At 39.4% G+C, this 22,233-nt stretch overlaps 2 protein-coding genes across 2 annotated transcripts in view; one reads left to right on the forward strand and one right to left on the reverse strand.

Moving 5' to 3' along the window:
• The first annotated feature begins 1,060 nt into the window (after nucleotides 1-1,060).
• ccdc146 (coiled-coil domain containing 146) overlaps nucleotides 1,061-22,233 on the forward strand; it is a 66,905-nt gene continuing 45,732 nt past the window's right edge. The window contains exons 1-2 of the mRNA XM_084710706.1: nucleotides 1,061-1,369; nucleotides 21,300-21,382. Of these exons, the coding sequence (XP_084566832.1) occupies nucleotides 1,157-1,369; nucleotides 21,300-21,382 (296 nt within the window). The 5' untranslated portion in view covers nucleotides 1,061-1,156. The remainder of the gene's footprint in view (nucleotides 1,370-21,299; nucleotides 21,383-22,233) is intronic.
• Nucleotides 3,340-14,915, reverse strand: fgl2a (fibrinogen-like 2a). The gene is made up of 5 exons (XM_084710705.1): nucleotides 14,072-14,915; nucleotides 12,735-12,939; nucleotides 6,416-6,638; nucleotides 4,844-5,014; nucleotides 3,340-4,373 (listed from the first exon to the last, which is right to left on the reverse strand). The coding sequence occupies exons 1-5, from the start codon at nucleotides 14,669-14,671 to the stop codon at nucleotides 4,058-4,060; spliced, it is 1,515 nt and encodes a 504-aa protein (XP_084566831.1). The 5' UTR covers nucleotides 14,672-14,915; the 3' UTR covers nucleotides 3,340-4,057.

Genomic DNA, 22,233 nt, shown 5'->3' on the forward strand with positions numbered 1-22,233 from the left:
CACACACACACACACACACACACACACACACGTATACACCTACAACCAACGCAAAAATAAGGTATTTCACCGAGGACGTACCCATGATGCGTCGTTGCTATGGTAACCACAACACACCATTCAAGCAGAGGGAAATCTGTGATTGGGTTTTAGCTAACATTAGCTGGAGCTAATTAGTTTTAAATGACAAAGGGACGTGGGATTGAGGACGTGTGCGAGGACTCAAATAATTCAGAAGTAAGACTTTCGAATAAATATTGCTTTCTTTGTATGTTTTTTAAGCAGAACAACAAACCAGGCACAATTAGCTAGTCTAACTAGCTACTTGTGACATTAGCTAATCCAGCTAGCGTTTGAATAGAGTTTAAATGAGAAAAGCTTAATGTTTATCGGCGTGAGAAAGCATTTCAACCGTACTTGGAGAACTTTTACAGAAGAATCCAGGTGTTCTGGGACAATAATTGAGCTGAAGAAGGTTTCTATCAGGGTTTTTACATGTGCGACAGGACATTACAGTAACGGTGACAAGATGCAAACATCCAAAAAGAAAGCTAGCGTTATCAGTAAATTTGTATGCTGTAGTATCGAGTCTGTCGAGTAGATATTTTATCACAGCTGTTAATAGTCTCATCACTCAGGCTCTTCCAGCTGCTTTGGCTTGTGGCTCACAAGAAGCAAATCACTATCACTTGTTTTGGGTCTGTACATTTGGCACAAGATTTACACAGCATTAGTGACTGCACCTATATTTAGGACAAAAATTGCTTTTGGGCTTTTGCATTCAACAACTTTAAGTTTTAAGACAAAATACTTGAAACTCTGAATGTGGCTTGCTAGAAAAACAATTACAAGGAAGCTGACTTAAGCTAGAAACCCCAGAGGACTGGTATATTTTTTTTATTTTTCTTATAATGGAAAGATTCACTGTCTCCATGAGGCACCAGGGAAAAAAACACCCATCTTCTATTTTGTGGTCTATAATAATGTGATCCCAAATAAAAGGAAAAAAAAGAACAAAGACTACAGTCCCTGAAAGTCAACTGTAAATATTGAAACTGTTTGTGTACTCTGCTGTACCAGTCCGCGCTTGCTAGTATTTCTACCCGTCTATATATATTTGTCTATGTACACCTAGATTAGTTGTTCTTCTGTATCTATGTGTTTTGCATTAGTGAATGGTTCTGTGGAGCAGCACGACAGCAGGCCTCCCAGTGGAGGAAAAGTGGAGCTGAAAGATCAAGAGGAGGAGAGGGGAATGGAGGAGGACACCCCCCTGGTGGCCCTTGCACCTGATGCGTCTCTCCCGGAGGAGCAGCCCTCTGCCAGTACTGATGTCTCTGCAAGTCCTGCTTTACAGTGTCTAGATGAGGTAAGACTCATAAATGTAGTTCGGTGATCATATTTCATGTGAATGGCATTTTGAGGGTTTCATAGGAAGCACAAACATCATATTTGGCAGTGAAAGTATTCACTGTAATTACAAGAAAGGATTCTGAATTTTAGATAAGAAACGAGAGATCTAATGTGTCTGTTTAAAATCCCTCAGCATTTTATTTTCCAGTTAAATTTATGTTTGGATTTATGTGCCTTACAACATTTACCTTAAAATGTTTTTAATGTTTATACAAAAGTGAATACTTAGACCTTGAAATCATTATGTGGATGAGCACAATACTCTTTTATTAACTTGATCGTCACATACAGTAAACAGACAATTCAAGTCACAGGCCCACAGTTTGATCATTTATCGTCTGTGAAGTTCATATGAGCTAATTCTTTTATTGCGTTCCTTTATAAAGTCAACACCTCATTAACCCATTTATTATGGGCATGCAGCACCTCCGCCCTCCATTTTTACAGGCGTCAAATTGCCCTGGATACTAGACAGCAGACACTTCAGAGTGTGGGGTTCCTACTCATGGATACTCATGCTAAATGTGTATACATTTCTGTTTGCATTCATTGAAAGGTGATTCCAATACAGAAGATGCTTTAAAGAAGGGCAGGCATCAATATGATTTACAGACACTGCAGTGTACACAGCCTTGTAGTTAGAACTTTATTCATTTTTTGTTATAAAAAGTGCATTTTTTTTGGCATGACAGTTGAATATGAATGATAGAAAAGATCAATATTGTACACACACACAAAGCTCCAAATACACACATATAATTACTATGAATGGTCACAATACTGCACAGTCTTTTCATTGCTCAAATATCAACAATCATTAAACCTTGCGCTGTAAGACCTACGTATTATATAAAAGCTATCATACCTCACAAAATAAAATAAATACTGTACACGTCCTTAAAGTGAAACATTTCATTCCCCGTCTGTCCCATTCACAGTGTGTATAGAATGGATTAAATGATGCAGTACAGTTTTCTAACATTAGGCAGCAGTATTGTACAAGTGGTGAGTCAAGGAGGAGATTTTTTTTACATATGAAAACTGGTGTATGGCATCAAGAGATGTGCAGTAGTTCAGTGCACCCAAACATAAGGGTGGAAAAACATTTTTCCTCTTCTTGCTGCTCTGCTGTGGAGGACTTTAACTGCCAAAATCAAAAATAAATAGATAAATAAATGGCTGAATTTATATATCAATGCCATTTAATGCACCAAACATAATATAAAAAAAATAAATGTTGGCATTAAGTAATTTAGAAAATGTGACATAAATTGTTACTGTTATTTTTGTCTTAATTTGCTTCTGTATTTATTTATCTTTGTATTAAATTCCTATTTTTTTTACTTTGCCATTTACCTTTTCAGTTTTATTATTTATTCCGTTATTTATTTCTGTATTATTTCCCTTTGTATTTTCCCCTGTTTGGTTCTACATCATTTATTTTTTTATTTTCTTTTTACATTCTATCTTTTATATTTGTGCTTCATTATGCCGATGGGGGGGGGGGTCATGCAAAGTGTGTAATGGGATCAATATTTTGCCTGTTGGTTGATGACATCTGAGTGCATAGACTGAATAAGTTGTTTGCTGCCACACTGAAAAAGGAATCATAAATAAAATGGAAAATTCAATGGGAATGTAAATAAATTGGGGAATTAATATGAAGGTAAATAAATACAGAAACAGATTAAAAACGGGAATATCTATTTATGTCACATTTTATAAATGAATGCCAGCATCTATTTCTAATATTATTCTGATGCATTTAATGGCATATTTATTTATTCATTGAGGTGTTTATTGAATTTTTTATTCATTTATTTTTCATTTGCAGTTACAGTCCTCCATAATTTACCAAAACTTTAATAATGCAAGAGTGTATTTTAAATAGATATTAATCTCAGACTGCATATTTAAACTGGGATGTTTTATATTGTATAGGATGATGATACATTAGAGCCCCAGTGTGATTAAATAAATGTCACAGAAGCTATAAGTGTTGTATATCTTTCCCTGTAGTTTTGACTCGTGTCCCAGCATGAAGTCTGTGACAATGAATTTCAGACCCGCTCAAAACTGTATCATTACCTCTCATATACCTTACTTGAGTGGCTGCTGTTAATTATTAAACCACTTAGAGCGCAAAAAATGATAGCTCATTGGTTTTTACTACTACTGTGTGCTGCAGTGTGTCTCAACTGGGTTTATAGCAGGAGGCAGCAGGACTTAAAGTGGAGAAATGTCAGAACCCGTGAAAAATCTCTCATGGTAACCCTCCGTATAATATTATGGCCCCTGTAGGAGGCTGGCCTTTACACTGCATGTGTGGTTTTTTTTTTTATTAGTCCATCATCGTTCATAGTCCATTGTCCTTTATTATCATCATTTTAATCCAATGTTTTGAAGGCCACACTCACTACAGTGGAAAATAGTAATAGCACAGTTAATTTTTTCACAAGTACTTTTGTTATTACTGCATTCAAACTGTCTATAGGACTTCTTTTGTGGTGTACACGTATGCATGTGTAAATGTGTGCAAATGCATGACTATGTGTATGAGTTTCAGAGCCTACTTGTTTGTCCATTTTCTGACTGTCTTTGCATTTGTCCGTGTGACTATACTCGTGAATATTTACCTGTCCACTTAAGGAGCATAGTTCTTGGGCCGGATCATCATCTTGACAGTTTTGAAGGCCTGCCTGTAGTTGGTAGGGTAGTACTCCGTCGACATGTTGTGCCATGTTCCCCAGAAGATCCCGTTCCTGACCCCCTTGTACCTCTTGTGGTAGTACTTTCCGTTGAGGTTGGCGGACATGCAGGCATCGAACCACCAGCCAGAGCTGTAGTAGGCACCGCAGTTTCCAGAGGGGTACATGTCGTTGTCGCGGTCGGGTGTGGAGAAAAACTTCTGGTCATGGTTGAAGTGCTTGTTGAAGCTGATGGCATTCCCAGCTGTCCCACTAGAATGAAGCATCAATTTATATTTATGATGAAGTCCTCCTTCACATAGGGCTAGGCAATATATCAATATTACATAGATACTGTGATATGAGACTAGATATCATTTATCATGATATGGCATAAAGGGACTTAGCCTGGTTTTAATGGCTGCAAAAATCTTGATGTGTTAATATTTTGTAAAATCACCAACAGTCATCCCTATAATATTGTCACAACATGGATATCGAAGCATTTGGTCAAACATATTGTGATATTTGATTTTGTTCATATTGTCATGTTTGTTTTGTAGTTTGATCAGCAGCAATGTGTCATGCTCTATAAGATCATTATGTTTGCAGTATTTGAGAATTCACACTTATTTTAGAGAAAATATGTGTATTGAGATATATATCTGGTATTGCGATTGTTTATGCCATATCACCCACCTGAAATCTGATCACACATGCATAGATGCATTCTAATATTTTACCTGTATCCGCTGACAGACAGCCGGTATCGTAGATATTCATTGGCCACATAGAACTGGTCATACTTGGCATACTCCCGAACACCCTCAAAGTCTTCCAGCTCGATACGCAAGACCATGTCTTTGGCTTTTGTCATCAAGTGGATATGGTCATTTCCCAGCCAGAACTCACTTCTGCAGCATAGAAAAGGGTAGACAAAGGAGGGACAGACAAAGAAAAATAGCTTAAAAAGAGCTCAGATGTCTGTACACTTGATTAAAAAAGTGGATACAGTAACTCAACCTGAATTTACTCATCCCCACAGGGAAGGGAGAGGAAAGCAGGGGATGCAAGGGGAGAGTAGTGTGACAGTAAAAGAAGCATGAGAGGAGACATTATTCTTTTAGTGGGAGGTTATACTAGATCTGTAGGCATGGTTATCATGAGGTAACCATGGTTATTTCCCTTATAAAATTCCTTCCTACAGGAGCTGAGATTAAAATTGAGAAAATGAGCAGAAATTTGAATCCAGTCAGAGGCTTTAGTGGACACTCTGCATTAAAACAAAATACTGTCAGTGTGAAAAGGCTGCTTCTTTCCATTTTCACTGGGACCTGTTTCCCATCTTTAACATTTTTTAACCATTAACTTTAGTCAACAGGCTTGTTATTTGTTAAAAATGGATAAGCCATGCTGTGGTGATTTGAGTGTATTTTGTTGACGTGTTAATCAGGGATAGTGAAAACAGGTGGTGAACAATCAGCGATATGGAGCACAGATGTGCATCATTTGGCCCTCAAACCACTGAGTGACTGGGCACTCTCAAGTTGTGGGAGGCGGGGTAAAACAAGTGTGTAACATAATATTTTAAAGTAGTTAGTTAAAGTTTGTGCACTGATGGGTGTGTGTCGGTGCCTGTGGATACATTCTGCTTGTCTGTTGAATCTTGAATTAATGCTTACTTAACTATTGTAAGATTTGTAATCAGTCTAGCTCACCCCTGTGGTTACCTAAGCAGATGGTAGGCTCCATTTAGGAGGGGCTGAGGAGGTGATAAAAGGCCGGATACTAGCCCATAGTTCTTTTGGGTTTTTTTTTTGAGAGTTGGTGGAACATGCAGTGTGTTTCAGCTGTGTGGCACCTTTTCAATTTTAAGTTGTTCTTGTTGAACTTGGAGTTTTTGTGTTACCTGTGTTGTTTTAGTTAGTAGGCTACATAGATTTGGGGGATTTTATGAAAGACTCGGAGGGAAATTTCTCAAACAGGGCTACACAACATGAACTACCCTCTATATGGGGTGGTGCACATAGAGCGTGCATATATCATCCATGATTAGTTATGAGCTAAACTGTAAGACAAAAATGGAAGTAAGCCACTGCCTTTACTGTGAAGACAGTGTGGCTGTGGCTGATAACAGTCAACAATAAATCTTGTGAGGAATAAACCTGTCTCCTGTGTGAAATGTCTGTAGCTGAATAAGTAGGTCTATGCTACTATATTTTAACTTGAGTCATAATGGTGGTAGTTGGAGAGCTTAGTATTTCCAAAGTGGAATTTGTTATAAAAAGTTTGCGAAACACTGCCCAACCCATTACCTGAGGTTTCCAAAACCTTTCTTATACTCGGTCCAGGTGCGGTTGAAGCTGACAGACCCATTGAGCCGTTGCTGTATCACGGTCCATCCGCCACCAAAGGACTCCATGTCGCACAGGACCTCAAATGTCCCATTGCGGGGATCAGGGGTTACACGATACACACCGTTCTTCCTCACTTCTAGCACATTGTAGTCTGAACAGTCCCGAGGGGCCATCATGATTGCTGAAAGACAGAACAAAAGAAGAGAGAGAAGTTTTTTAAGGGGACAATATTCAATAATCTTTTCACTTTTCTCTGGCATTTTTCTTTGCCCAACTGAGAGACAGTAATAGAAACAGCCCCCGAGGCTAAGGATAGGAAAAGAAATGCGATAAGTTAGCAGGAAATCCAGCCTTAACCATTGTGGAAGTTCTCATTCCTGCATTAATTTCCGGGGAAGTCTATTGAAACACAAAGCTGTTCAGCATGTTCTTCACCCAACCGGGCACTAGACTATTCCCCAGTTTCTCTCAAACTAAAGTTCAGCAAGCATGAAACAGAGTGCTATCTTTCAGTATTTGAGAAAAGTCTAACCTTATCCTCTGCTTCTCAACATGATATCCCCTTTCTGGTGATCACACTGAGTATCAGGACTCCAGCATGAAAGAAAGTAAGTGAAAGGACAAAGGCCACTGTCAAAGGATAGGAGAAGTCAGTGACCTTCCCCTGTGCTGCACCACAGGCCTATTTCATACAGCTACTCTACTTTCTGAGATCCTTTCCTTTTTTTTACCTGCCCACTTATTTCTCAAACCCTTGCTCCTGTCCCCTGTGTCGCGCTGCAGGCTGCTGACCCCACCCAAAACCGAGGTCGAAAGGCCCCTGTCAGTTAGCATTTGGGAACTGAAAGGAACAGACTTGTCAAAACGTGGGAAACTGTAAAACTGGATTAGAGAGGCGTACCCCCTCCCTGCATGTTCGGCACCTGGGGCCTAAATCATCCTGACATTGGGCAGGCAGCATGTGGACCCCTCCTGAGTTTGTTTGGGGCACTCAATCGCTGATACAGTTTTGTCAAACTGTTAAATCTGTTTAGTGGGTCTGGTAGATTATAATAGAGCAAGGGTAGGGGGACTCCATGCTGATTACAGAGGGACAGACGTCAGGTTTCTTCAAGCACAGGGAGAGAGAAGTCTAGACCAAATAGTGTTTAGTGGAGAGGAGAAATGTGCAGTCTTGCTACTTCCCAGTATCAGTGCAAGGTTAGACTTTTTTTTATTTTTTCCTCTCATGATTAAATGAGAAGGTATTTGTTACTAGAACATGGTGCACAAAATAAAGCACCATTCATGTGTTTTGGTTGCTTTGACTCTATAGCAATTGTTATGTGAACAGGTGGTGCTGTTCAGGTGATTGGAGGGTGGCCCTGCCCCCCTTTATTTAAGGCAGCTGGAGATGGAAATCCCCTGCTCTCCTCAACAAAGCAGCCTTCTGACATTGCATTGGGAGGATGATTTGGGTCATATGGCCCATGGCATAGCTGGTCCACACTTCCTACATCTTTTTGTTCTTTTTAGCCAGGCCTTCAGACTCATAGTTTTGGTTAAATGTTGATATTAGCCTAAAAAATGTAATCCTTGGGTATGATTTACTCTATATGTTACTGGTCATATATTCTGGGGGCTCATCCAGGATGTATTTTCCTTTCCTTTCAAAATATGCAGACTGGGTGCAAAATGGATGCAGATCACTCCATATGGAAAACTGTCTGGGAATTGAGCGTTGGGGTTTGCAGATTTTATCCTTGTCACGTTAACAGCTCTGTCTGCACTTGGCATTCAAAGTATTGTCCTGTAAATTCTTTCAGTGTCTCCTTCAGTTTAAGTGTCTGACTGTAGTTCCCCCACTTGCACATCTCCTTCTCCTTATTTGTCCCCATCTGTCTGATTGGGCAGCCAGGATCCCCTCAACAGACAACAGCCATCTCATATAACTGCCCCTGGCACTATGCCTGACCTAAATAACTCTAATATCAGCCACTTACTGATGTCCAAATGACTGTTGGCTGATTGGCTGTCAGGCTGTTGAGGTGGCTGTTGAATCAAATGACTGCTTAATTGGGTGGCTGATTGCTTTGCTTACTTACTAACTTCCATAACTGTTAGCCTGCTCTCGTAAAGGCTGATAACTGACTTGCCTTTATAGGCGACTTTTTGCCCGGCTGTTTTTAATGCCACATTTCCTGCTTGACTCACTGCATACAGTTACATGATTGGCATAAAAGGAAAACAACTGTTATCAAGGAGGCATTCCCTTTTAGAACCAGTAGTCAACGAAGATTAGCATTTGTAATGGAAGTGCGTATGTGTATCTAAAGTGATAGTATAATTTTTTTCCTACAAACACAGCTCAAACAGACAAGTGCCAGAGTAGCACTGTCTGTTTTGAACGAAAGAGGCTCATCAAAAAGCAACATCCTTCCTTTAGGAAGCTGTGTATCACCACATTGCAGACAAGCAGCTCCTGACAACATGGTGGACTGGACATCCATTCTCTTTGTTTATAATTGAGTTAATGTAGCTGAACAGTAACATGAATTGCTTTCCATTCACCTCAAGGCCCTAATATGTCTTGCAGGAGTGAAAGTGAAGATTAGTGCTTGCAGCAAAGGATGGGAATTGGCAAAGAGGGTAAAATAAATGCTTACAGCACTGTGAGCTGTGTGAGTGATAAAAGCATCCTGACAAACTAACTATTAGTCCTGCTCGATGGAGAAACTGGGTTCTCTGCCTAAAATGTATGTGCGGGTAATGTATGCTAGGGTTACCAGCTGCATGTTCATTAGCTGTATTTTTGAGCCTGGGAAAAGTTATAAAAATAGTGGATAAAGGGATGAAACAAATTAGAAAGTGACTGTCCTTAGATGCCTTCTCTAAAGCCACGGAGTGTAAATGTTGTTTGAACTGTGTAGTGTAGCCTAATGAGCTGTACCAGTGTGGCTGCCTTCTAAATCCCTGTGCATGTGTGAGTGGTTAATATTTGCTTGCCAATGATCCATCGCCACAGCTCCTATCTACATAAAAACACTAACATCTGTCTTGTAGGAGGTCTCCCTCCAGCTGTAATCTAGATATAATCTTCAGATGATGTGGTCAGGTCTGCTCGCTTGTCTTGCTTTGGATGTACACGGAATTTAAATTTGGTTTGTGCAAATCTCCATTTTATTTAACAATTATTTAATGATTTAGCTGTAATTTGGCAGCTGTATGGTTTATTCAGGAGTCAGGGGAACCATTAAACCATGAATTGCTTCACTAAGCACTTTCGCATAGTGATAAACAACCGGAAAACATTTTTTTTTCACTGAAAGTCACTCTGTAGTGTACATGGAAAGTAGAGGGCTGTATTAATTCAGCATCTGGTATTTGTAGTATTAAAATGAGAAGTGTAAGGAAAACCTTTCTGAAAACCTGTCTAAAGGATATGAAATATGTCATTCCTATCATTTGTTAATCATGCCTTTTTGAATAAGATGTATCACTTGAGTAAAACAGCAGTTAGGACATTGTTTATACTTGTGTTGTGAAACCGCAGAAGTCTTATCATCACATGTTGCTCTATTACCATGGTAACAACAGCTGTCTCTTATCTACTTCTTTTTGGATTCACTTCAGACACCATCAGGCATGATTTCCTAACGTGCGACAGAATAATTTGCCGGTTCTTGGGTTTAACATGACAGATTGATGTACAAATACAAGTGTTACTGACCCTGTGTGCCATCCGTGACTAATGTTGGAAAAGCCGCCCACATTACTTTCTTGTGTTGTTGTCAAGAGATAATGAGAGCGAGTTGTTTTATGCAGGAATGAACACTCAAGAGCATGACCTCCAGAGGCAGAGAGAGGTAGGGGGAAGGCACTGGGGAAAAGGGATTAAAAGAAAGAGGGAGATGGGGAAAGTTTTGGCAAGAGAAGAAGTGAAAAAGAGTGGCAATATGAAGGAAAATGGAAAGATGAGGAACGGACAGATTGAGGATAAATGTAAAGGGGAGAAATGCGAGACTGAAGGAGAGTTTGAAGGAGAAAGAGAAGCAAGTTTAGGGGAGAAGAGAAAGCTGGGATTCCCTTCACACCACTGTCCCAGCTAATCTACTTAGAAATAAGCTCACATCTGTTTTCCACATAAAAGCCCCAAAATAGTGTCACATTCACATTCACTCATGCACTATCAGGACATTATTCAGTTTCAGCCTGAAAAAGTGGCCTGCATTTCAACTGTGCCATCATCCAAATAAGCTTTTACATCAATGTAAAGTGGAATGTGTGCTACGCTTGGCTAGTTTGCAATCCCCACTGATGCGTTTTTGCATACTCTCCATCATGAGGTTCTCCTCATTCCTCTCCGCTGAATTGAACCTGACTCTAGAAACTGTTGCCTTTTAAGCATATTTTTTAAAAATATTCACACTATGGTAGTGTAAGTGCCAAGTATCTGTCTCTCCATTTCTCCCCCTCCCCTGTGAGTTTCTCCATATGGAGAGTAGTGGAATGTCAAAGCACTTGAATTAGTTATATAAGAGGTCATTTGAATTCTCACTTTGACCCTAGTTGTCATATTGCTTCACTCATGTACAGTATGACCTCAATGTAAAACTATTTTGCTTTTTAATTTTTGCTATGGCTGGGCTTAGCAGACTCATGCTCTATTATGGTAAGGTAGTGCACCTGGGCAGCTATTGTTGGCATGGGAAACTCACTTCAGTATATTTTTAAGGCAGGTACTATGCTCTCAGGATGGAAAAGCCACTGTGGCTCTTTGTACCTGAAGAAGAATAGCCACTTTGGCTATTTACTCCCAGGTGTCTCTAGCCTAGCACAACAGAGACAAGCACCTGAGGGTCATGATCTTGTGATAGAATTCCTGATGATATCTATTAGTGTTTCAAATTTTAATTGTTGTGATACCGGTGTTTGATTATTGCTATTTGGAAAACTCATAGTAAACACTGAACATCAGCATTAACCTGAAGTTAGCAACAGTCTTCCAAATGCAGTCTCTCAGTGTTGTCACACTCTGACATCAGAGGACACACTGCCATTTCAAACTGAGAGGTTCTCAATGTAAAACTTGGTGAAATGATTTCAGTCTGTCAACACACTTCAAAAATTAGGCAAAAATAAAGATAAACTTGATAATTTTGGTCGCTACAGTGGTGATATGAAATTTTTATACCATTTCACCTCTTGTGTTGCCTAAACATAACCAAGTAGTTATATTGCCTAAACTTAACCTAGCAGTTATGTTGTTGCAACCAAACCAAGTAGATGCATTGCCTAAATGTAACCAAGTAATTATGTTGCCTAAACGTAACCAAGTAGTTGCATTACCTAACCAAACAGTTATGTTGCCTAAATCTAACCAAACTACAACTGAAAAATAGCCAGTGTGGCTGTTTGCTCCCAGGGTGGAATAGCAATGTAGAATTAACTCCTATGATCCAAGGAAAGGTCATGAACCCCACTCTCCCGCAGCTGAGTCCCATGCATAAGTCATTCACCCACTGCAGACTGTTGATAACTGCAAATTTTATACTAAGACTAAGACCAAGGGGGTCAGATGTGAATGGCCAAATAGCTACCATGTGCCTCAGTGCAAATAGACAATAGATATTCTTAAAGGTGATGGAAAATTCCTGTTACGATTATACAGATATCCCCAAATTTTCCTAATGCTCATGCTGATAAGGGAGAAGGCATGTTGCAACAAAACCACTGTGTGTGTAGTAAACAATGTCATTCTTAGGCTGCACGATTTCATTTCCCATTTCCCAGAAAGGCCGTGTTGGGTGAAGGTGACCACCCAGAGTTGGGCTGTTTGTAGTGATTACAAGTCGCCATGTCCACTTAGGCATGATTGGATACGTCCTTTGCCAGAAAATTCACCTCAAAACAATCCAATGGATCCGCTACAACTCGAGTTTCATTACCATAATAACATCTGCGGTGAATTTAAGGGAATAGAAAAGAAAAGAACACAAGAGAGGAGAACAGAGAAAGATAGCTGGCTCAGAAAGATAGCAAAAAGTGAAATACATAAGAGCAGGAGAGCAGAGGAGAGGCATCTTTTGAAATGGCAAAGATGGAACAGAATAGTATATAACACAACAACAAAAAACACACAAGAAAGGTTCAAAAGAGAATTCATATATAGTAAATAGCTGAAAAGATGGAGAGGGCTTTCAAAGAAAAGTATGAGATAGGATGAAAAAAGATTGGAGCATTCAAAATGACAAAATAGAGAATGCTACCCCACCAATCTTAGTAAAAGCAGGCTTACACTGAGGGGTGTTCTGTACTGGGCACGCGGTGGTGCAGGTGGAGCTGAGCTTGTTGACCACTCCAGTGATATTCTCCACTTGTCTGTCCACCATAGCCTTGACGTTGTCCATGTTGAGCAGGTTGAGCCCCTCCAGACGACCGTGCAGAGCAGAGATCTGGCTCCTGGCGTTGCGTAGGCTGGCTGACATCCTATTCAGCTTCACCTGGGAAGGGCCAGAGTAGAGGAGGGGGGGGGGGGGGGGATTATCTCTGTGCCCAGAATACAAAGCAGGTGGATTACCGAAGTCACCAACCTCCTTCATTGTTTTAACAGCCAATTAGAATTTTTGAATAGAAACAGGTCTGCATGATGGTTGGCCGTCTGCCAAAGTGGCCAAAAGAGTCAACAAACTTAGCAGACAGAGCAAAAATTTACCGCCATTTGGCTGGTGTCAAACGCTGATTCCCCGCCCTGTTTACAGTACCAGGAATTTTCCCTGGCGGTCCGGTGCCAGGTAGGACTTTACAGGTCTTTAAACATCTGGTCTGTTTACATTCCAGCTGGGTGCATTTGATTGGGCAAATTTAGGTAAGTTTATATCTACAGTGTTACTTTGTTTAGATCAGTGTCACTATAATGTTCACAAGGCTGATAACGATAGGCTGGCTAACTGGGAATTCACATTTCTGATGGAAATGCAGAAATTGGTGCAGTGCCACTTTGCACAGTTTGTACATTTAAATTATGTTTAGGGTTGTTACTGAAATGTCAGGAGATGGTGAAAGATGTCAATCACTGTTTCCCAAAGCCCAAGATGATGTCCTCAAATGTATTGTTTTGCCCACAACCAAGTCAAACTAATTAATCAATATCAGAATAGTTAGCACAGTTTGACATTCTAAAAGTATTGCTTACCCTAATTTAGATTAAGAAGACAAATGTAGAATATAGAATATACACCTTGACGTTTCATCTATGTTTTTTTTCTTTCAGCTATTTTTATAATTGATTAATCATTCCAGTCATTTTTCAATCCAAAAATGTCAAACATTTGCTGGTTCTAGCATCTATAACGTAAGAATTTGCAGCTTTTCTTTGTAATTTATGATAGTAAATTAAGTCTTAGGGTTTTGGTGTGTTGATCAGACAAAAACATATTAGAAGACGTCACTTTGGGCTCTGAGAAATTGTGATGAGCATTTTTTTTTTTTTACAATTTTTTGACCATTTAAACTAAATGATTAATTGATTAATCATGAAAATAATCAGCAGCTGCACTTCTCAGAAAATCCATCATTTTCTAATTAAAAATGTTAAAAATTCTCTTTTTTGTGAGTCTGAACTGCGTCTCTTACCTGCATCTCCTGCATAGAGCTAGGGCTTGGCGTAATTTTTCCAAAAATAGAACCTTGCCCCGGTCCAGCAACGTCCACAGTAGCTCCAGGGATCATCCCGTCTCCCCTCTCCTCTTGGCTGGACCCACCTTGCCCCTCCAGCGTTGTCGGGACCCGTCTCTCTTCATCCCCAGCATCCCTCTGAACCTGCGTCTGTCCCTGGTCAGCTTGCTGCTGTGCAAAAGCCCCGTTGCCCCGTGCCCCCCCACCCCCACGGCACTCCTGGCAGCCGCTCTTCAGCTTGTTCACCACCTCCTTCAGGCTCTGCAGCTCCTTCATCGTCTTCTCCAGCAGTCTGAACTGCTTGGGCAGCTGGATGGTGAGGGGAGGCAGGGTGAGCTGGTAAGGGCAATCCTCCCCCTCCTCTGCCCCGGAGCTCCCGCACTGGCCTGAGGGTCTCAGTTTAATGGGGCAGGAGGTTGTGGGGGCGCCAGGTTCAGATCCCAAAGAGAAGGGTCCTCTAGGGTCCCATCTCTGGTGTGAGTTGACAGGGAAGTCCGCTGGCACCAAGGTGGCTGTGAGCAGGAGACTGGCACAAACGCAAAGCACAATTGTCCTCATTTTTCAGAGTGTGATTGGTAACGGAGAAATAAGTGTGTGTAAAGTGTAACTGCCTCTGATATGAACTCAAGAAAGTGTCTGAATGCGTGTGTGAGTGTATATCTGTGCCCGCCGCTGCAGATTGTAAGTATAGGAGTGTGTGAATGTGTGTCCAGTATCCTATTGGTTTAAGAGTGTGTGTATGAGCGCAGCCTGCAGAGGGGAGAGCGCGCAGGGGAACTGCTCGCTGCCTCAGATAGCTGTGTCATTAATATCAGGGTGAGTGAGGGAGGGAGAGGAAGAGAGAGAGAGAGATGGGAGAGGGAGGTGTTGAGTTAGAAGGGATGGGAGGGGCAGCACTATTGCGTAATGCAAAACACCATATCAGCAGCAGCACTGTTAGAAACCACAGAGATGCAGACTGAAATTATGAGAATTGGGGAGAAGGGAAGAGGGGGAGGAAAGGAGAAAGAAGGTAGGTCCTTTGCCTGCAGTCGGTGTGCAGTGCCGTCTTGCCCACTCTGAATCCAGCTCATTTCCCTGCAGAGCAAAATGACTCAATGTACAGGAACTATCCACTCAACTGGCATTAGGGTGATGTTTTTTTTTACGCTCTGTTGTTTCGCTTTTTTTGGATGTCCGCAGCACAAACTTTAAAGTCCCCTGACCAGGTTGAAACTCCAAAGCCTTATTAAAACAGAGTAAACTCTTGCCAGTTTCTCTCTAGTTCCAAATTAGGCTCAGGTGGGCTCAATTACTGTAAAATCCATGGTTAGCCAGCAGCAACAATAGAGGGTTTGTTTCAATTAGTACTAACAATTTTATTTACAAGTCTTGCTCAGGATGTTACACATTAAGCATAAGAATCATCAGAGACTTCTGAATCAGTTTTCCTTGAATCCCATTAGAGATCAGAGAATTTTGGCACCTGCTGTTGTCTTGATTCAGTAATTTTTCCTTTGTAGTGTACAGTGAATAAAAGTCAAACCAGATGGAAAATCTTTAGTTAATTTGTGAACAGTGAAGCATATATAATTTAGGAACAAGTTCTATATATGACAGGCAATCCACATACAGTATCCTTAGTAGATATGTGTAATATCAAACTTATGAGTTTGACAACCGTCACTGAAACAGGTAAGATGTTACATATATGAAACATACACATAAAAAACAAAAAACAAATGTAATGGTGTATATTTATCTATAAAAAGTCTGTCTTTATAACTAAGGTATGTTTAAATATTTATAGTCATGGAGTGCCCCAGCAGATCACCATGCATCAAAGCTCTTAAGGAAAAACAAGTCGGGGAAAAAAACTTTTTTGTGATTGATAAGATTGCATTCTGCGGTGTTTTGCACTCACAAACTCCATAGCAACATGTCCACAGTACTGTGTGGACAAAAGTTTAATAAGACAGAAGCGCTAATAAGCAGCTTTCACTACTGTCGATGCACAGAGCAGCCATCTTGGATTTTGGGGTTGAGGTTGATGAGGTTCCTTCAGCTTTTTGGACTGGAACTTGGACTTTCAGTTGAAATTTCTAACTGGAAGCTCTGACTTGTCTGACCTGTCTCCAAACATTAGATGTTTAATGTGTACGCTTTACCTATAAACAACATAGATTCCATATATTAATAATTAATTTGAAATGTGCCAGTGGATTTCATGAATAAATTGTTGAATGAAAAATATTTTTTAGTTTTATTAGGTATACAATACATATATAACTAATGTTTAATCTTGGAGGCAATGGACAATTCTTTTTCCGTTTTCTTTTCCATTTGGGTCACATTGCACCTTTAATAGTTTCCTATATTGATTTCCTATATTTATTGCGACAGTGTCAGGAAAGTTTGGGCTGAATTTAAACTGCCTCTTTTTATCTCTAGCATGAACAAAATATGGAAATTGTAGAGCAGTCTGAAACCAGCAGCACCAGATACAACTGCAACATGTCACTGAAATAAATGCAAACTTTAAATGCTCAACTTTTTCTTTGCTTGCTTTGGTCGCCTCACTGTCAGTGTGGATATCATTAATTGAAACTGCTTGCTGGTTGATCTTTATTCACTTATGCCACTTAATGATTCTCTTGCATTTACCACTGCGTCTCAGGAATGTTTTAATGAAGTGAAATGGGACATTTTTGTAGTTAAAATCTGAAATATCTTGTTTTGGGAACCCCTTGAAAACAAGATGATACGTCTCAAAGGCTGATTTAATAAATTTGACTAGTCCATACAACAATGCCTTGACTTTTTAGACTTTATTTGCTCACATGAAAGTTATTTCACCTGCCCCCTTCATAGGGAGATCAAATGTCGGAAAATTATAATGTGAGTCTGTTATTTTAGAGTAAGTTCCTTGCTCACAGATCTTGAACGTGGCAGATATAGGCTGACAGATTTTGAATCATCTCGCTGCTCCATTTTGTGGCCCTGGAGTTGCGCAGCATACAACTTTTATTAAGACTTTCATATCTGTGACTTCACCATTGACTGGCAGTATAAATTTGTTTACGTTGTTTTCGATATTAACAAAGTGAACACATAATGAAGTCTTAATGAATAAACAATGCACTTGTTTTTGCCTGTAACGATGTGGTGATGTGGTCATTTTTTGGTGGTTTTGAAATTGCACCCACAAAGATTATTCATACATTGCCTAATTCCATGGAACGTCTTCTGGAACATCCTATTAGTAACAATCATCAGCCTACACAATTCAAGCTCTTAAAATGATTGTTGTTTATTCTACAGAGTGAACAGATCTTTGGAACTTTGACATTTACAGTTTGGATTTTACCCTACTTGGAGTCTTGTTATAAACTCATAGTGAATTCATTAACTTGGCACTGATTATTTGTTTTCGGGACATGGGTATTATTTTGGTACACTAAGTGATTCATAACCACGGGTCATAATTGGATTTCTGTTTCTGGGGCGTTATGTCTCATCCACTCGTCATAGTTCTAGAGAAGTGACACAGTTTCCGGATAATTGATTTCAGCTACAGAAGTGGCTCTCAGCCCTGATGGAGGAGCGCTCCAGAAAGGAAAATATTACCGCACAAAACCTCTTCCTAACAAAGTGATTCAATCTAGCTGTAGGCCCAACTCCAAGTCAAACAGTCAATATTCGGACATGATGGTGGAGATACACACAGAGAAAGATGGTGCTTCTCTCCATCACATGAAGGAATTCAATGCAGTGTCTCTGTGGTCATTATTTTTCTCCCCGAGGGTGCAGGGTTTGAAAGCCCACAGGTTCTTTTTGTTACACATTTCACATACCTGCTGCATTACGCACTATTACTGGAAGGTTTACTGCAGCGCAGATCACATGCTTTGTTCGCCAAGTTGTATATGTGTGCATGTGGGTGGGTAGGGGAGTAAATGGACAGGTATGTGTGTCCATGCATCAATATCTTCCAGTGATTGTCTGTATCTCACTTCAAAGATGTGCTCTGCCACATGTGAGCCTTATGCAGCCACCCCATAAAAGCCTCCAGTACTATACTGCTGAAGATAAGTCTTGGCACCAGAATTAGAGAGGCTGCCTGAAACCGCTTCAGGCTGCTTCCCTCGATAAATGCCCAGCGTATGGCCAGGATGTCTGCTGCATCACTGGTATGCTTTCCACATTGCTGAAAACACAAAAATGGCCATATTTTATGTGTTATTCAAATCTGTTTTGAATTGTTTTCATCCGGTGCAGTGAGATAATGTTCCCGTAATTTGCTTTTTTTAGCACTCAATATTAGATTACATGACTAAGAGTTAAAGATCAGTCAGCACCAGATGATCCACTTAGAATTTCAAGATGTAAGAGTCAGGGTTTAAAGGGTTTACAGTGGCAATTATTAATAGATTTTGAATTGATAATTTGATTGGTTTGAGTAATTTTTTGGGAAAAAGTCAAAATTCTGATTACAGCTTCTAAAATGTGAATTTTTTAATATTATAATAGTTTCTGTACTCTTTTATGACTGTAAAGTGAATGCCTTTGGGTTGTGAACAAAATAAGACGTGAGGATGTCATCCTGGGCTGTGGGAAACAGCGATCAACATTTTTCACATTTTTCTGACATTTTCTAGACCAAACAACTAATGGATAAATTGAAAAAATAATCACCAGATTAATCAGCAATGGAAATTATTGTTACTTGCTGCCCTACTTGGGAGGCACCAACTGAAATGAATGTAATCTAAGATAAATTCTAATTGAAGTGTAGCCAAACAATTGAATAATGAATAAATCCAGATTTAAATTTAAGCAGAACTCTGCTCAACATTTAAAAATTAATCTCAGCTCAGTATATCCAAGTTTAATGACGTTAACCGAAATTAAATACAGTTTAATCAATATGTAGATTCTTGCTTACCCAAATTAAATCAAAAAATTAATCTGTGTGCTAACAGGGCCTAGCGAATATTCTATATACTAGCTTTTAAGCTAACTAGCTAAAAGGTAAAAAAAAAAATAAAAAAATACTGCCACGTTGTTTGATAGCTAACTAAAACGTTAACAAAAATATGCATTGCTAGCTAGAAGTTCACTAGCTAAAAAGAAAAAAAAGAAAAAAACAAAAATGTTATATTGTTCAGAAACTAAAAAGCTAACTAAACATTATATTGTTTGTTAGCGAGCAAAAAAAGTTAGTTAGCCTAAGATGGTTTAGCAGCAATGCTCTAATTTGTCCTTGGAAAAAAAAACTTGTTGGCCAAATTATCAACTGGAGTGAAAGAGGAGATGCATCCAAAATAAAATTATTCTGTTTAATCAGTTCCTTAACTTTCTTTAAAGGTACTTGCTTATTTTGCTCAATTCATCTCAAAAAGGCAACCATTTTAAAAGTTAAACCCCCTCAAGTGTAAGTTTAAAGATAATACTACATTTTAAAACAACAGAATTCAATTTATCAAAAGTAAAAACTGCGTTTTAAACGCAGATCATGTAATGCTGGTCAGGTGTTTTTGCTTGTAGTGATGTGACCTTGGGTGACTGCTAATGCAAACCGACTGAAAAACATCAGAATAAATCATATTAACGAGAGCCCTAATCTGCATCATTCACAACATTCATATCTCTGTCCTTTCAGCCCTTGGAACGTGGTCGGGCACTTGCGAGCACATTTGACAAAAGCTGGATAAACAATATAATGGAATGAATCTAAAAACATAATCGGCTATCCCTAATGTTTGAAGTCGGGGAGAGTTATCAGTGCGTGTGTGTGTGTGTGTGTGTGTGTGTGTACAGCGTATAATAAAAGTGTTTGTGTGTGTTCATTGCCGTTACACAGTCCGACCTGAGATATCCTCAGTTCTGCAGCTCTTTGATAGAGACAAGGCTATCCCTCATTACTCCCCACTATACCAACCTGGCTCTGAAGATAAGAGGGGAACAACACCTGTCTCCTGCTTCTATCACTGTTACACACACAGAACTACCTCACCTCAGAGAGAAATTTATCAACAACTCTTAGTGACAATTTTCCCTTTATGCAATGCTGTTGACCTGATATCTTGTTCCTTGCTGCATTCTGTTTTGTTTTTACCAAGGTTTCACAGCTGTGTATCTTTTTTTTTAATCAACTTTTTAAAAAATCACTCAGAGCTAATGGTAGCTGTAATCTCAAAAGCTATACTTAACATTATATATGGGCCATTTCCAGTGATTTTTCTTCTCTTTATGAGATTGCAGATAGTTGGGGGGGGGTTGTTTTTATACTGATTGTGATAAGGTGTTCTGATACTGTGATATCTGCTGTGCTGATAAAGGTTTATTCAGTCCAACTTGGGTTAAATCCTCTTTACAGACATCAGGGAATTGGGCTTTGTTGTTGGCAAGACCAGACAGATATAAAAGTGCTTTTTCTTACAACAGTAACTGAAGTTTAAACACATTACTGCAGAAACGAAGCAATTTTTGTCAAAAGAATTCTGACTATTATGACATTTGAAACAGTTTTGGACTCTCTGGTGATTTAGTTTTCTTCTTCTTCTATTCCTGGAACTCAATTTTGTCATTTAACAATATTACAAAATTGCTTACTGGTCAGAATTGTATCTGGTCCCCAGCAATATTGCCCTATTGAATATTCTCTATGGGAAAAAATGGCAACAAGAGATTTCTACAGAATGTGATATTCTATTCATGTCATACCTTTTATTCAGGCAGCTCTGGGTCACTTCAAAGACTTTGAAATAGTACAACCTGTTCTGTCAAACCCACACAGGAAGATTTGTGGCCCATTTAGCTGAATAAAGTTTCAGACTGCTGTAATGTCTAGCTGTAGCTGGACTGCTCAGATGTGGATGATTGACACAGGAAATTTGTAAGTCCCAGCCACCAATCTTATGCTGATAGGAGATTGGACATGATGGTTACACACTTAGATTTACCATAGACCAATTAAATTGGGTAGTCACCAAAAGGAAAAAATCCGCACACTAAAATAGCTCCCATTCAGCACATGACGTTTCGATCCATCGGCTCTTCCTGAGACTTTTTCCTTTTCTGTTCAGAATTTCTGTGATCCAGCACCCAACCCATTGGGCTCAGGGATGTCTGTGTCTTTTCCACATTGTTAGTCACCATAAGTATATCTTAATATACTGCTTTTTAATGTTTTCTTGCTCCTCAGCTGTTGTCATCAGGCAAAATCAGCCAGACCAAAGTAGCCAAACTGAAATCCAGCTACAGGCTCCTTCATGACACTCTGAAGAGGTATGTTTATGGTTCTTGTCATGTTATATTTTGGAGGTGTATTATGACTGTAAAGATGCTGAGAGCAGAAGAGAGGTTCAGTTCTTGTGACAGCCAGAATCCATCCAGCTGAAGTGTCCTTGAAAAAGACTTTTAACTCCTTATCAAATCAGTTGTGCTGCTCTTATAAACTGTTGAAAAAGTAGAGAAGTAGCACCTGACAGCCACAGGCTTCTGAAGAGGCATTTTTGAAGCCTGTATTGGAGTTACTTCTCCCTCACTTATCCTAATTTGAGCAAAGAGGTGGAAGCAAGTATGTATATCTGAGGTAATATTAACAACGTACAACCACCTCGAGGCTGAGACACCTGTCAATCAAAAATAACACTAAATCTTTATCAAAGTTTTATCAGATTGTTAATGGAACTGTGAGTCTCAAAAATGCCACCAGGGCACATCATGGAGGAAGTGAAATTAACTTCACCCCAATTTCTTCTTTCTCTTGAAGCAAGAATAGGTCTTTGTGTAATTTCTTGTGAAAACAAGAAAGAAATCTGTGGACATAAAATTTAATTGGCTCTGTTCTCAAAACTCTGTCGTGAAAATCAGCAGCTGCTGTATGTTTATATGCATATTATACCACAGTTTAACTACAGTGAAAAATCCACTTCAGACAAGAGTTAACCCTGTTTAGATTATTTGTAGTGAAGTAAGGTTTATCTGGATTTATCTTGCAGTTACTGACTTTACATTTCCAAAGGGAACTGCCATGTTGTCAAGTTAATATTTAGATTTTTAAGGGCCAAATAAAAATGAGTGGAAATCTACTTATCTTATTCAACTTAGACCTATGATTAAGGATGCAACAACAC

Source organism: Lutjanus erythropterus, chromosome 22, assembly GCF_056507025.1.
Source record: "Lutjanus erythropterus isolate fLutEry1 chromosome 22, fLutEry1.hap2, whole genome shotgun sequence".
NCBI classification, from domain to species: domain Eukaryota; kingdom Metazoa; phylum Chordata; class Actinopteri; order Lutjaniformes; family Lutjanidae; genus Lutjanus; species Lutjanus erythropterus.

Bases quoted from the DNA above. Each gene is read 5' to 3' on its own strand.
- fgl2a (XM_084710705.1), bottom strand. From the start codon at position 14,671: ATGAGGACAATTGTGCTTTGCGTTTGTGCCAGTCTCCTGCTCACAGCC. The intron at 6,639-12,734 runs GTAAGCCTGCTT...TCTGTCTTTCAG, and splicing joins AGTACAGAACACCCCTCAGT to CAATCATGATGGCCCCTCGG. The intron at 4,374-4,843 runs GTAAAATATTAG...GCTTCATTCTAG, and splicing joins CTGTCTGTCAGCGGATACAG to TGGGACAGCTGGGAATGCCA.